This window comes from Pseudophryne corroboree, chromosome 8 (assembly GCF_028390025.1).
Source record: "Pseudophryne corroboree isolate aPseCor3 chromosome 8, aPseCor3.hap2, whole genome shotgun sequence".
Taxonomy (NCBI): domain Eukaryota; kingdom Metazoa; phylum Chordata; class Amphibia; order Anura; family Myobatrachidae; genus Pseudophryne; species Pseudophryne corroboree.
The window spans coordinates 32,668,067-32,683,579 of record NC_086451.1 but is presented as its reverse complement, the minus strand read 5'-3'; the positions used below and the strand labels follow the sequence as shown (position 1 = coordinate 32,683,579).

Sequence of the window (15,513 nt, the reverse complement as noted above, 5' to 3'; positions counted from 1 at the left end):
AGAAGATGAGACAGGAGGGTTTGGATGAATAGAATCTCACTATCACAAGCTACTGAGCTGCCGGAGCGAAGCCAAGGGAGATAGCGTGGCCTCTGCGGCAGGCATGGCGTCAGTAAACGATGCTTTAGAATAGATACCACAATGCATGCACTGAGACTTAATGGTGTTCCGACATATCCTGCATATCCATTATAATATGTTTATAATTAACAGCTACAAATGAGCAACTAACAGTAAATTAGACTGTAAAACGTTTCAAACGCAACTTATTGGGATGCGGACCCAAAACAGACGTCAGAAAGTAGCAACCATTTAGCACTCCATAGAGGACACTGAGGCCCCTACCGGCGCCATTACTACGGAGAATGAAACAATATTCTTGAGAAAGCAGTGTAACAAAGGTTTAGGAAGCAGAACCTCGTGCCTCAGTGTTTGTGAAACGTAAGACCTACTGGAAGGCTGCTGAACGAAACGGAAAAGTAAAAACAAAAGAGAGCTCACTCCGCTACACAGTCTCAAGAACCTCGGTGTGACACGTCTGCGTCTTTGTGCAGCACACAGACAGTAACAACTGGCCTCAACTTTTTTTACTTACTGATGGATGACAGTTTGCAATTTTTTAAGATCAGTAAGTTTACTGACTGATGGCAAACTTGACCACAAGTCAGGTACTATTTTTTTTAAATCAGTAATTAAAACGCAACCTCAGGTTTGTAGGATTTTGTGTCCTAATAATTAAATTTAGCTTCCCCCCTCCTGGCCATACTATACTCGCCCCGTCTTCCATCTACATACACTGCCGTCCTTCCTTCTCCCACCCAATGCCCTCCTCTCCCTACTACTGTTCTCTCCACCTCTCTGACTTACAGCAGTCCCTACCTCAATAGTCATGACATCTCACCTAACCCTGGACCCCATTCAAACCCCATACCCCACCTAACATTTCTCTGCACTTTAAATCCATCTCTACATACCACCTACCTCGCCAACTTCATCCACATCTCCTCACTCACAGCCTCCCTCCCAACCTGTGTCCTCTGCAATGTCAGTTCCATTTGTAATAATCTGACCTCTATCCATGACCTATTCATCTCAACTCCTTTAACCTCCTGGTCATCACTGAAAGTTGATTCTCACCATCTCATACCACTCTACAAACTCCTATGGGGGTTATCTTCACCCACAATGCCAGGCCAGGAAACTAATCAGGTGGTGGTGTGCCATCCACCTCTATTCTAGCTGCAATTTTCCCCTTCATTCAGACTGAAGCTCCTCCTCTTATTCTCCTTTGTCAGAGCCCGCTCTATTCATTTCCTGACCACCTCTATGTCGCAGTCATTTACCGCTCTTTGGACCCCACTTCCCAGTGCCATGATCATTTTACATCCTGATTCTCCCACTCTCAGCCCTCATACTGAGCCAAATGATCCATCTGCTAAATCTTCTCCTTTGCGTACTCTTCTCAGCCTCTCTGCAACTTCTGACAATGTAGGTTACCTCTTATACTATACTCCCTCCACTCCCTTGGTCATTATGACACTTGTCCTTCCTCCTATCTTTCCAAACGATCCTGCTCGGTCTCAACTACAATCTCTGCCTCTCCCAGTTGGGGTCCCACATGGCTTCGTCTTTGGCCCCTAACACTATTAACTTCCTTTCATGGCGATCTTAACTGCTCCTTGGATACCATTTCTATGGTGATGATACCCAATTCTACGTATCCTCTTCTGATCTCTTCCCCGCCCACCTTTAATAACAAACTTTCCAATATCTCCTCTTGGATGTATCAACACTTTCTCAAGCTTAATGTGTCCAAGACAGATGAGTTCTTGACATGAGTTCATCTCCAGTCTCCATCCCTTTCCAACCTCTCCCTAACTGTTGACAATACAACAAACTCATCATGTACTGCCTGGGCATCAGCCTTGACTACACTTCTCCCACTCACTCCCCACATCCAGTACCCTCCCCCCTCTTATTGTGTCCATCTCTACAACATTGCCAGGATTAGACCATTTTCCTCGCCCTCAACTCTACCAAAACACTTGCCTACACTCTTCTCATCTTTATCCTCGACTACTGCAACCTTCCTCTTTGTGGTCTCCCCATCACCCACCTTTCTACCCATCTTTCTTCCCACCTCTGCCAATCCCTCCACTGACTCTCCATCCCCTAAAAAATCCTATCTGACCTTTGCCCATCGGATCGGCTGTTGACCTCCGCCTCTCCTCCAATAACCACAACTCAATCCTGTCTCCGAGACTTCTCCCGTGCTGCCTCCCTCACTCTAGCAGACTCTCCCACAACCTATGATGCTTCAGACACTCCCTCATATCTCACCTATTCACCTTAACCTACTTGACTGCTCCCTGACCCCTAACCAGTTGCCCTCTCCTCCACTTTCTTCATGTCACCCCCTTCTGCCCTCCACTCCACTCCACTCTCTCCTTCTTACAGTGTTACCTTTCAAAAGCAGAGTCCACCTCCGTCCCTTCTCTTTCCTCTTAATTTCTATCCCACCTGGTTTCCCACCTTCCCACGTTTCCCTTGATATCCTGGTACCTGACTTCAGTAAACCATCTCCGCGTGATGTTACCCTTCTTGTACTACTACTAATTATCCTTATAAGTGTTAATAAGAACGCCGTCTTATTTAGCAATAATGCAGGTACAGTATCTCGATAGTGGCGTGCAGTCTGAGCAGCTGTGAGCCTTCATGCACTTCAGCAAGGATGTCCCCAAACTGTCCCCATGCTCTGTGCGGAGATGTCCCATCCGAATAAGAATACCAGGTCAGTGACACCAGCGGCGTGTCTACATCTTCCATACTTGGCACGTGGTGGGTGCATAACGCACAGCTGTAATTTCCACTTGCGATGTATATGTTACACTATATGTAACCCCCCCCCTCCCATCCCACCACACCTCACCCCACGACAATGTGAAAGCAAACTGAGAAGGGGGAATATCAAAAGAAACAGCAAAGCCAGGCAGGGGGAGGAACAGAAGAGGAATAACATGCTGAGGTGTTGGCAATGGTTAGGATGGAGAATTTCCCTGTCCTGCGTCAGCGAGACCTCATGTATTAAATACACAGAAACAGTGGAGTATGATATATATTAGAAAATACTAGAATAAAACAGCATTTCAAATTGTAGCCTATTATAGCTGAGCTAACTACAGTCTACCACCACCAGAGGTTCTCAAAAGCGGCCCTCAAGACACCCTAACAGTCCAGGTTTTAGGTATATCCATGTCTCAGCACAGATGGATAAATAAAGTTGGCTGAGGTGCTACTTAAGTCACCTGTGATCAAGTATGCATAAACTTAAAACCTGGACCTTTGGGGTGCCTTAAGCACTGCGTTTAAGAACCTCTGGACTACACTAAGCAATAGGTCATACTAATGCATAGCCAGTACAGTTCCCATGTCAAACTATGAAGATAAGAATTTTGACATCTGACTCTAGCGGCTAAACACCATAGAGAGGACTACCCTAAGCCATTCTGACAATGCCCTCACAATAAACGCACTGATCGCGCAATCTAGAGAGAAAGACAAGTCTAGCCGGAGGAGCAGTCCAGCGGGATGGGCGGGCCGCCGGGAGAGGAGGCACAGTCCAGCGGGGAAGCCGTAACAACCCACCAGGTGGGTTGCAGTTTAGACCGAGGGGGAAACAAAATATTATTCGCAGTGTGTATATTGTCTTCTAGGGACCAGAAATATCAGAGAGTAGGCAAAAGGAAGAATGCCCGAGTTTGCCTGCAGCCTGCATGGAGGGATAACATACAATGACCTGTGCTTGGTATAGTTAAGTGCAGAAAAATGTCTAAATGCACTTAATAACTCCAACAGACCGGCTCACACGCGTGTGATTGAAGGGACTCTACTCTATGGACACAATTCAATTCTTGCTGATATGAAGTACATACATCACTGAGAATTATGGTACTGCACCTGTATAGGGTGTGAGGTAATGTGAGCAATTCTATGTGCTGGCATTCAGACTATTTTTACGACACTTTATATTTTCCCTCTGTAATTAATGTAAGGGAAGACTGCGCAAAAATATGAATTTGTTTATAAGATGGTGTTAATAAAATCTATGATACTCTCTAACAAAAGATCATCATTTCTTACAGTTCCATTACTTACTTTCTCTTCCCCATGACACAATAATTTGGGAGCGTAGCCCAAATGATTAGGGGAATGTGTGATATCCTTGGGGAAGGGTACCGCGGTATGACAAAGCTATATGTAGTAAGTACACCTAGGTATATATAAGCAATGACATTTTTTTCATTTGACAACCCTTTAAATGGGACATCCAAAACATTGGGTTGGCAAAGTTCTTTGAAGTCCATACTTGTTTATCCCTAAAATAGGTACACAAGTTATTATATACATGTCTCTCTAAGGAGGCATTACAGCAAGCCAAGTGTAAGCAGAAAACTGGGAATGATTGGAGGAGAGCGGAGGAGGAGGAAGGTGGGAGGATGATCGTATGACTACTGAATTGGGGCGAGCCAGCAAATAATTGACTATAGTTAGGTTAAATATGTTTATTCTAAGAAGCTCAGTAACATTCTACAGAGCACAACGTTCTTTTATGCAAGCCCTGCTGTCCCCCTACATGATGCAATGCTCAGTAACGCTATATGGAGCGCAAGCTTCTTCTAGACAACCCTCTACTTTCCTGCTACAAAATGAAATGCTGTTTTAAAAATAGAAGAGTAACCAGACCATTCTTAAAATGTACTTGTCGCATACACAATGCTCAGAGCCACTTTGTGGGCCAAGACCTATCAATTCAAGAGGAACTGGTGACAATCCAGAGGCATGAGGCACACAGTGTCCGATGCCTCATCCTTGTCCCGTCATAGGGTAAATTTACAGGAGTTTTGTCTCCATCCACAAAATGTCTCAGCTATGTGTACAAGCGACGATAAGAACTTGCGTAACACCCCACGGGTGACCCCCAGTCGTCACCCACCGCTCGCACCCACCTGTTCCCGTATCTGCCGGTGCATGAGATCTTTCTTCAGCTGCAGGGCCTCGAAGGCAGCTTTCTGGATTTCCGACTGGAGGGGACGGATGGACAAATCACAGTGATAAGTTACATCAGCACCGGGTGCAACAAGAGTGTGACAGCGTATTTACGGAGGTTCCCACTTACCTCCTGCAGAATCTGGCTGATGGCTTTATTCTGATCCAGCTGCTGCCATGCCTGGATTTGCTGAAGCTTGCGATCCATAGTAGCCAGACTGCCAACAACAGTAAAACGACACCAAATCACTAATTTGACATTTTGAGATGTAAACCATAGCATTGATCAATGTTAGCATGACCTCCTCAGCTTAGTTATACAGTATCCCCTCCTTCCACCTTGTCATTATAGACAGGTAAGGCTGATTCCACATATTTAGGACAGTGAAGCTGAGGATACAGTAATTTGAGCTGCTGTGACATCACTGTTCCCGTCCCTGTGAACGAACCACCCGAAAGTGCTCAGCTATACCCCTTTTCCACTTCCTTTAAAAACCCGAGTTTTTGCTTAATGGAAACGATTTCCTAAAAAAAAAAAAACCTGGGTCCAGTGACCCAGGAATCTGTGCTGGGTTGGACCCGGGAAGAACCCAGCTTAAGGGACAATGTAAATGGGTAACCCAAGGTCATCCAACCCGGGATCCATTTACTGCATGATGATTGGGTGGAAACGGACAGCAGTCACTGGGGAGGGAGATATTACAGCCTCCCCATATTACCCCATCCCCTCTTCATATGGGGAGGCTGTGATCTCTCCATGCCCGTCTCCCCAGTGACAGCTGTGACATCAGAGCACCCCCCACCACCACCACTGGTTGTCGCTGGACCGCTGCGGCTTTTGGTGGAGTTTCCATCCACTTGGTCGTCTCCAAGTGCTGGCACTGCACCCGTGTGGCAGCTTGGAACCGTGTTTTAAATCCCGTGTCAGACCCAGGACTTTGGTGGGAAATGGGTATTAGAGAAGCCTCTCCCATCTAACATGGCGGCCTGCTGTAGGGCAGTGATGGAGAGCACTGTGTATTTATTTAGCTTACTATAAACCCTTCAGGTACTTGAGGTATATAAATGAGAGCGGTAATGCACAGCCTTTATCCCACAGATGCAATATCATACCATCCTTTGCTCTATAAGTGACAAAACGACATTGTTAGGTCCCACTGACCACTGTGGCCTGCGACACTGTGTTCCAATAAGGTGCAAATCTGTGTCAAATGGGCTCCAATAAGAGCGGCTGTTGCAATTCCTCCCGCCACGTTCCGCTGTGCTGAATCTGCGACTTCGTACATAGGTGGTCATTCCGAGTTGATCGCAGCCAGCAACTTTTTGCTGATGCTGCGATCAATAGTCCACGCCTATGGGGGAGTGTATTTTAGCTTAGCAGGGGTGCGATCGCTTGTGCAGCCCTGCTAAGCAAAAAAAATTTCACTCAAAACAAGACCAGCCCTGAACATACTCACCCTGTGCGATGGATCCAGCGTTTTACTTACCACTCCCCGAAAACGACTCCAAACCGTCCGGATCCGCCCTGCACCGCCCTCTTCCTGTTAATCTTATTAACGGTCCGTCCAGTGACTGCTTTCTTCTTTAGCCGCGATGTAACCCCATCGCACACGTGCACTGCGGCCGCCGCGCATGCGCATTCCGCACCCGTTCGCTCCGCAGCGATAAACCGCTGCGTGCGAACGGGTCGGAATGACCCCCATAGGCTGCACCAATTTCTTTGTGATAAAGTAACAAGCTAGAGTCTCCAGCACGCTGTGAGCGATTTTGCATTTGACTACCATGCAACTAACAACTACCCACGTTGGAGCGTCTCAGTTGCGCCAAACGTCTCACGCCATATGCGACTGCATGCACATAGATAAAGCACCTAGAGCTTAGTGTAAAGGATACCAACAGCCACCAAGGGGGGTAATTCAGATCTGACCGTTGCTGTGAGTTTTTGCGATCAGATCCGAACTGCGCATGCATTGCAATGCGCAGGCGCGATAAACGGCTGCAAAGTGGATCGCCGGTCTTCGACGGGTTTGTGCGTAGGATCCATTCGCACGCGTGCTCGCAAGGAGATAGCCAGGATGAGGGAGTTTGTGGGTGGCAACTGACCGTTTTCTGGGAGTGTTTGGAAAAACACAGGCGTGCCCATTCGTTTGCAGGGCGGGTGTCTGACGTCAATTCCGGTCCCGGACAGGCTGATGTGATCGCAGCGGCTTAGTAAGTCCTGGGCTGCGCAGAGACTACACAAAATCAGTTTGTACAGCTCTGCTACACATGCGTTCGCATGCTTACACAGCTAACATACACTCTCCCTGTAGGCGGCGACTATCTGATCGCAGGACAGCAAAAAAACGCTGCCTAGCGATCAGATCTGAATTACTCTCAAGGTTCCTTAGTGTACTGGATAGCAATGTTAGAGATATAATGAGATCCGTAACACAAGATTATTAATTAAGTGCCCCCAAGTTCTCATCCTACATTGACTTAGTATCTGTCTATGTCCTGATTATATATAATTCCGATTACACATATCCTTTCCTCTACCTCAAAGGATGATCCTGCATCCACAAGCTATACTGTGCTTCTATCTGTGACATTAAACCCAGAGTATAAATCTCCATTTCCGCAACGTCCTACCTAAATAGCAAATGATTCATTCAGGGCTAATTTTCATTGTACCAAAACACATCTAATAATTAGCGAACTCCACCCGCTGCCTCGTTACTGTGTGACTTATGACGCACAGCTGCACAATCATTGACAGCCCCTGTCTTGGCCTCCTGTAGGGGCCTGGGTTTTTCCATCTCACCTGGAACAGGTCTGATAAACCATCTCCTGGCGCCGAGACTCATAGGCCATCTGCAGATATTTGTTCTTGTAGCTTTCAGCCAGCATCTGCTGCATCGCGGCTGGAGAGACAGAGGGACGGGATAGATAATACATAGGACTGGCAGATACAAATGCCCGGGAAGCTATTCACAGTAGACAGTTGTATTTGTGCATTAACATCTTGTAAAACGTTTTGTGTCTCAGGTTGGTTACCCGCAGTACAGATAGGATTTACAGTGATGTGCAAACTCTGAAAGTCTTATTATGTCATATATAACACTCTTGGATTTGCTGGGTATTACAGGTACAGCCATCTGACGTCACTGGGCCGCCTGAAACCTGCTAAGCAGAGCACTCATCTTGGAGTTAACAATGCAGCTTAGATGGTAGTTATATAAAGCAGACCTCCAATCTGGTGGCTAGTGCTTACAGCAGACCTCCAGCCCAGGGGTTAGTGCTCTCAGCAGACACCCAGCCCAGGGGTTAGTGCTTACAACACACCTCCAGCCCAGGGGTTAGTGCTTACAGCAGACCTCCAGCCCAGGGGTTAGTGCTTACAGCAGACCTCCAGCCCAGGGGTTAGTGCTTACAGCAGACCTCCAGCCCGGCAGCTAGTGCTCACAGCAGACCTCCAGCCCAGGGGTTAGTGCTTACAATAGACCTCCAGCCCGGCAGCTAGTGCTCACAGATGACCTCCAGCCCAGGGGTTAGTGCTTACAGCAGACCTCCAGTCCAGGGGTTAGTGCTTACAGCAGACCTCCAGTCCAGGGGCTAGTGCTTACAGCAGACCTCCAGTCCAGGGGCTGGTGCTTACAGCAGACCTCCAGTCCAGGGGCTAGTGCTTACAGCAGACCTCCGGTCCGGTGGCTAGTGCTTACAGGAGACCTCCAGTCCAGGGGCTAGTGCTCACAGCAGACCTCCAGTCCAGGGGCTAGTGCTTACAGCAGACCTCCAGCCCGGCAGCTAGTGCTCACAGCAGACCTCCAGCCCAGGGGTTAGTGCTTACAGCAGACCTCCAGCCCAGGGGTTAGTGCTTACAGCAGACCTCCAGTCCAGGGGCTAGTGCTTACAGCAGACCTCCAGCCCGGCAGCTAGTGCTCACAGCAGACCTCCAGCCCAGGGGTTAGTGCTTACAGCAGACCTCCAGCCCAGGGGTTAGTGCTTACAGCAGACCTCCAGCCCAGGGGCTAGTGCTCACAGCAGACCTCCAGTCCAGGGGCTAGTGCTTACAGCAGACCTCCAGCCCGGCAGCTAGTGCTCACAGCAGACCTCCAGCCATGGGGTTAGTGCTTACAGCAGACCTCCAGCCCAGGGGTTAGTGCTTACAGCAGACCTCCAGTCCAGGGGCTAGTGCTTACAGCAGACCTCCAGTCCAGGGGTTAGTGCTCACAGCAGACCTCCAGTCCAGGGGCTAGTGCTTACAGCAGACCTCCAGCCCGGCAGCTAGTGCTCACAGCAGACCTCCAGTCCAGGGGCTAGTGCTCACAGCAGACCTCCAGCCCAGGGGTTAGTGCTTACAGCAGACCTCCAGCCCAGGGGTTAGTGCTTACAGCAGACCTCCAGTCCAGGGGCTAGTGCTTACAGCAGACCTCCAGTCCAGGGGCTAGTGCTTACAGCAGACCTCCGGTCCGGTGGCTAGTGCTTACAGCAGACCTCCGGTCCGGTGGCTAGTGCTTACAGCAGACCTCCAGTCCAGGGGCTAGTGCTCACAGCAGACCTCCGGTCCGGTGGCTAGTGCTTACAGCAGACATCCAGCCCTTTAGCTAGTGTATGACACTCACCCTCCTCCTCATGATATACACTGCTTAGCTAACCTAGAAAATACAAGGGAGAGCAGCTGCGTGCACTCAGTGAAATCTAACAGACAGCTCCCAACGTGTGCTCCGAATGCTTAATGGTCTTTTAGGCTGTTAGTAAATCAGACTGCTAATTCCTGTACTGACAGCTCCCGGCGACTCGCCGCACTGTAAGAGTTCTTTCTGCAGACAATCACTTGGCCTCATACAGTTCTCTCCAATGTCTCTGTTGGAGGTTCTGCAGACACTTGTATTGTCACTGCATGAAATTGCCTTTTGAAAATGTAAAAACTCGCTCTTGTTGTTATTCAACAGGTCCATTTACCACCTTCCTACCCAATAATGCACGCTGCCATAACACTCTGTAAAGTACAGATAAATCCTGGCCTCCAGTGATCTTCATAAACTGTCCAGGGTGACCGGGTCATGTCATCTCTGTACAGCTTATCCCATAACATTACATTTAGTCAGGGCTAGGCCCCCGCCAGCCATATCTAGCTCAGTATGGAGACGTAGTACTTACATGCCACTTCCTTCCGGCGCAGGTTGTCCGCCTCCTCCTGTGTAATTGCCATCAGATGCTCCATCTTAATCCTGTAAAGTAGAAGATACTACGATCATACATGACCCAATTACAGACTATGCACCGCCCGCAGAACGCATCCCAGACACCCAATAACGACATTCACAAAAGGAAGAAAATGAGTAAATTCGAAGACATGTGGAAAGTGGAGCATGACAGTCAGAAAGTGGCTGCCGTAATGACTGTATTAATACTTTGTTATGACGGTAATGACAGTATTAATCCTTTATTATGATGGTAATGACAGTATTAATCCTTTCTGATGGTAATGACAGTATTAATCCTTTACTATGACGGTAATTACAGTATTAATCCTTTATTATGTCGGTAATGACAGTATTAATCCTTTATTATGTCGGTAATGACAGTATTAATCCTTTATTATGTCGTTAATGACAGTATTAATCCTTTATTATGTCGTTAATGACCGTATTAATCCTTTATTATGTCGGTAATGACAGTATTAATCCTTTATGACGGTAATGACAGTGTTAATCCTTTCTGATGTCGGTAATGACAGTATTATTCCTTTATTATGTCGGTAATGACAGTATTAATCCTTTATGACGGTAATGACAGTGTTAATCCTTTATGACGGTAATGACAGTATTAATCCTTTATTATGTCGGTAATGACAGTATTAATCCTTTATTATGTCGGTAATGACAGTATTAATCCTTTATGACGGTAATGACAGTGTTAATCCTTTATGATGGTAATGACAGTATTAATCCTTTATTATGTCGGTAATGACAGTATTAATCCTTTATGACGGTAATGACAGTGTTAATCCTTTATGACGGTAATGACAGTGTTAATCCTTTCTGATGGTAATGACAGTATTAATCCTTTATGTCGGTAATGACAGTATTAATCCTTTATTATGTCGGTAATTACAGTATTAATCCTTTATGATGGTAATGACAGTATTAATCCTTTATTATGATGGTAATGACAGTATTATTCCTTTGTTATAACAGTAATGACAGTATTAATCCTTTATTATGACGGTAATTACAGTATTAATCCTTTATTATGTCGGTAATGACAGTATTAATCCTTTATGATGGTAATGACAGTATTAATCCTTTATTATGATGGTAATGACAGTATTAATCCTTTATTATGTTGGTAATGACAGTATTAATCCTTTATGATGGTAATGACAGTATTAATCCTTTATTATGTCGGTAATGCCAGTATTAATCCTTTATGATGGTAATGGCAGTATTAATCCTTTATTATGATGGTAATGACAGTATTAATCCTTTATTATAACAGTAATGACAGTATTATTCCTTTACTAATGGTGCTTACCGCTCATCCTCCAGGGATTTCAGCATTGAGGAGTTCTGCCTCTGTCTGTAAATTAATGAGATTTATTTCAAACAAAGCAAAGAAAAATGCGCTTCAAACAATAGTGCTGCAACAGCTGCTTAGGGTGGTCATGGTCACCTCACCCTCAAGAGTGGATAAAAAGAATATGGGTTTTGTGGCCGAGCGCATCTCCGGGATATGTATATGTATATGATCATGGATTGGTGTTCTCAAACCATAAAGTTCATCGTTCAGTCCAGGATTATACCAATATTTTTCCTTTTCTCTCCAATCTCTTTACAATGACAACTTGATGTACATTCGTCCACTGTATAGTGTGGGGTGTACAAAATGCCCACCCAAAATCGCTTGATGTTAAACAGACAGATCCTCCCCGGGTTCAGGATACCGCGGCAATTCTGGAATGGGACGTTTCAATCCTTCACATTGCGAGACTGGTAGGTCAATCTGTCCGGTGGACGAGCGTACATTAATTTCTCATTGAAATAGATTGGAGAGAAAAAGGAAAACTATTGGTATAATCCTGGACTGAACGATGAACTTTATGGTTTGAGCACACCAATCCATTATCCCATATTTTGACTGATATACATATTCCGGAGGTGTGCTCGGCTGCAAAATCCATATTCTTTGAATGAGATTTATTTAGCATCCAAGATCAACAGTAAATCGCACAATACAAACAATACTATAATGGTAAGAAAGAGGAACAGGTAGCCAATCACGCATCAGTCACGCCTCCTACATTTGTAGGTGTAAAGGGACTGTTCCCTTGAAGATCTCCTTACAGCACAACGGCCTGTGTACACTAGTCACAGTCTTATGGAGAGACACAAATTGGGGTGTTTGGTATGGGACGATGGGGCAACTAGACATGACTGATGGCTCCGGCCAGGTAGCCCTATACGAGCTGCAGCAGCCAGGCTGTGGGGGGATGGGATGTGTGCTAGCGACACTCCCAAGGGTGCAAACTGGCTTCTGCCAATCTTACACACGCACCTTAGCAGCAAGGACCCCAAGAACCAACCCCATTGTGGTGGCCTGAGGTTTCTCTCAGAGGTCAGGACATGTCTGGTACCTCTGTGATTGCGTGGTCGCATGCCGCACTCCCTGTGCCACATGCTGTTCGGGGGTGGGGGGTGAGCGGAGCTGGACATCTTTCCCAAAAACAGAGGGAGTGGCGAGGCCAGGGTGACGCAGAATGTCACTTGCCTTGCCCACACACTATTTTATTGTAATAGAATTTTCAATAAGACCGACTAGGCATGGAGAAGAGAAGGCAAGTAATGGTCACTCTCCTGAATAGTGAGCAATGCAAGCAAATGAACTAAGATGCAGCTGCTGCAGAAAGATATGCAATAGCAGCAGCAGGCGTTCTGCGTGCTCGTGTGATCTGCAACATCGGATCACTTGTGTGAACATCGGACATCTGAGTAATCTGTTCAGGTTGCTGGGGCCAGGAAATCTGCGTCCAAAGATGCAGACACTGGCCTTGCCACTCCCAGAAAATGGGGGCGACACGACTCCATTTTCGAGAACGCCGCCCAGCTCCGCCCACCCCTGCTGTCTGTCTATTAGGCTGCTTCTCAGGGGTCACTGCATGCGTCCACGCAGAACAGATCCTGTGCATGCGCAGTCCCCCGCGATCGGGGGATGTACGGCGACCATAGGGTTTACGTACATCTCCGAATCAGGCCCTAGGTACAGACAAGCACATCTTATACACTCAACCTTTAATACATGCATTCGGCAAAAAGAAGGGTGGATGTAAAAATGCAGTATTCTATTCTATTTAAAGGGACCTCTTTAAATTCCACCTAGGCTTTAGCCACTCCTCTTTCACAGGTGTACACTCAAGCAGCACTGCGCACGCCGCCTGACCTGCGGTTCTCCTCCAGCAGGTGGGAGATACGGTACGAGATTCCCTTCTCCATCTGTTTCAGCTGTTCTTGAAGCCTCTGGCGGTCGCTATGCAGTTGGCGGTGATGTTCATTCAGCCCTTTCTCCATCCTGGACTGTTCCTGGGTAACAAACCGATACAAACTGTCAGTCTATATGGGGCTTGTATACAGCTGAACATAAACCCGTTTACATAAAGTATCTTGGGAATGCACACTGGGGGTCATTCCGAGTTGATCGCTAGCTGAAAATGTTTGCTGCGCTGCGATTAGGTAAAAAGACGGCACTTCTGCGCATGCGTCGCAGTGCGCACGCGCGACCTACTTTCCCAACGGCCGATGTATTTTCACACAAAGTCTAGCGAAGCTTTTCAGTCGCAATGGCTGCCGCAGAGTGATTGACAGGAAGAGGGCGTTTCTGCGTGTCAACTGACCGTTTTCAGGGAGTGCTCGAAAATACGCAGGCGTGCCAGGAAAAACGCAGGCGTGGCTGGGCGAACGCAGGACGTCAAATCCGGAACTGAATGGTCTGAAGTGATCGCAAGCGCTGAGTAGGTCTGAAGCTACTCAGAAACTGCACAAAATTTTGTAGCTGCTCTGCGATCCTTCGTACGCACTTCTGCTAAGCTAAAATACACTCCCAGTGGGAGGCGGCTTATATGTTTGCACGGCGGCTAAAAACTGCTAGCGAGCGATCAACTCGGAATGACCCCCACTGTGCAGAAAATGATTGTGCGCAAGTACGAGTCAAACGCACTCCGATTGCATGTTCACTTATGACCAGAGTAGCAAAACAGGGGAGGGGCAGGGCATTTTCACATAGGCAAAGGTCAATAAGGGGTGCCTCCGCGTAAAATGCGGCATGCGCAGACCAGCACAAAAGAGTGTGTATGAGTGAATGAATGAAAAATAAGAATTTACTTACCGATAATTCTATTTCTCGTAGTCCGCAGTGGATGCTGGGAACTCCGTAAGGACCATGGGGAATAGCGGCTCCGCAGGAGACTGGGCACAAAAGTAAAGCTTTAGGACTACCTGGTGTGCACTGGCTCCTCCCCCTATGACCCTCCTCCAAGCCTCAGTTAGGATACTGTGCCCGGACGAGCGTACACAATAAGGAAGGATTTTGAATCCCGGGTAAGACTCATACCAGCCACACCAATCACACCGTACAACCTGTGATCTGAACCCAGTTAACAGCATGATAACAGAGGAGCCTCTGGAAAGATGGCTCACAACAATAATAACCCGATTTTTGTAACAATAACTATGTACAAGTATTGCAGACAATCCGCACTTGGGATGGGCGCCCAGCATCCACTACGGACTACGAGAAATAGATTTATCGGTAAGTAAATTCTTATTTTCTCTGACGTCCTAAGTGGATGCTGGGGACTCCGTAAGGACCATGGGGATTATACCAAAGCTCCCAAACGGGCGGGAGAGTGCGGATGACTCTGCAGCACCGAATGAGAGAACTCCAGGTCCTCCTCAGCCAGGGTATCAAATTTGTAGAATTTAGCAAACGTGTTTGCCCCTGACCAAGTAGCTGCTCGGCAAAGTTGTAACGCCGAGACCCCTCGGGCAGCCGCCCAAGATGAGCCCACCTTCCTTGTGGAATGGGTTTTTACAGATTTTGGCTGTGGCAGGCCTGCCAGAGAATATGCAAGCTGAATTGTACTACAAATCCAACGAGCAATAGTCTGCCTAGAAGCAGGAGCACCCAGCTTGTTGGGTGCATACAGGATAAACAGCGAGTCAGATTTCCTGACTCCAGCCGTCCTGGAAACATATATTTTCAAGGCCCTGACTACGTCCAACAACTTGGAGTCCTCCAAGTCACTAGTAGCCGCAGGTACCACAATAGGTTGGTTCAGATGAAACACTGAAACCACCTTAGGGAGAAAATGAGGACGAGTCCTCAATTCCGCCCTGTCTGAATGGAAGATCAGATAAGGGCTTTTACAGGATAAAGCCCGCCAATTCTGACACGCGCCTGGCCGAGGCCAGGGCCAACAACATGACCACT

The 15,513-nt window shown here is 47.2% G+C and overlaps 1 protein-coding gene across 4 annotated transcripts in view; it reads right to left on the bottom strand.

Annotated features, from left to right (window-relative positions):
• Positions 1-15,513, bottom strand: part of LRSAM1 (leucine rich repeat and sterile alpha motif containing 1) — a 189,201-nt gene that overhangs the window by 91,256 nt on the left and 82,432 nt on the right. For all 4 annotated transcript variants that reach the window (XR_010182938.1, XR_010182939.1, XM_063936191.1 and 1 more), the window contains 6 exons: positions 13,468-13,607; positions 11,566-11,610; positions 10,189-10,259; positions 7,850-7,949; positions 5,177-5,264; positions 5,007-5,081 (listed from right to left, as the gene is read on the bottom strand). Coding sequence is in view for 2 of the 4 variants with exons in the window: in XM_063936191.1 (XP_063792261.1) it covers positions 5,007-5,081; positions 5,177-5,264; positions 7,850-7,949; positions 10,189-10,259; positions 11,566-11,610; positions 13,468-13,607 (519 nt within the window). In the remaining 2 variants the exon portion in view is untranslated. The remainder of the gene's footprint in view (positions 1-5,006; positions 5,082-5,176; positions 5,265-7,849; positions 7,950-10,188; positions 10,260-11,565; positions 11,611-13,467; positions 13,608-15,513) is intronic.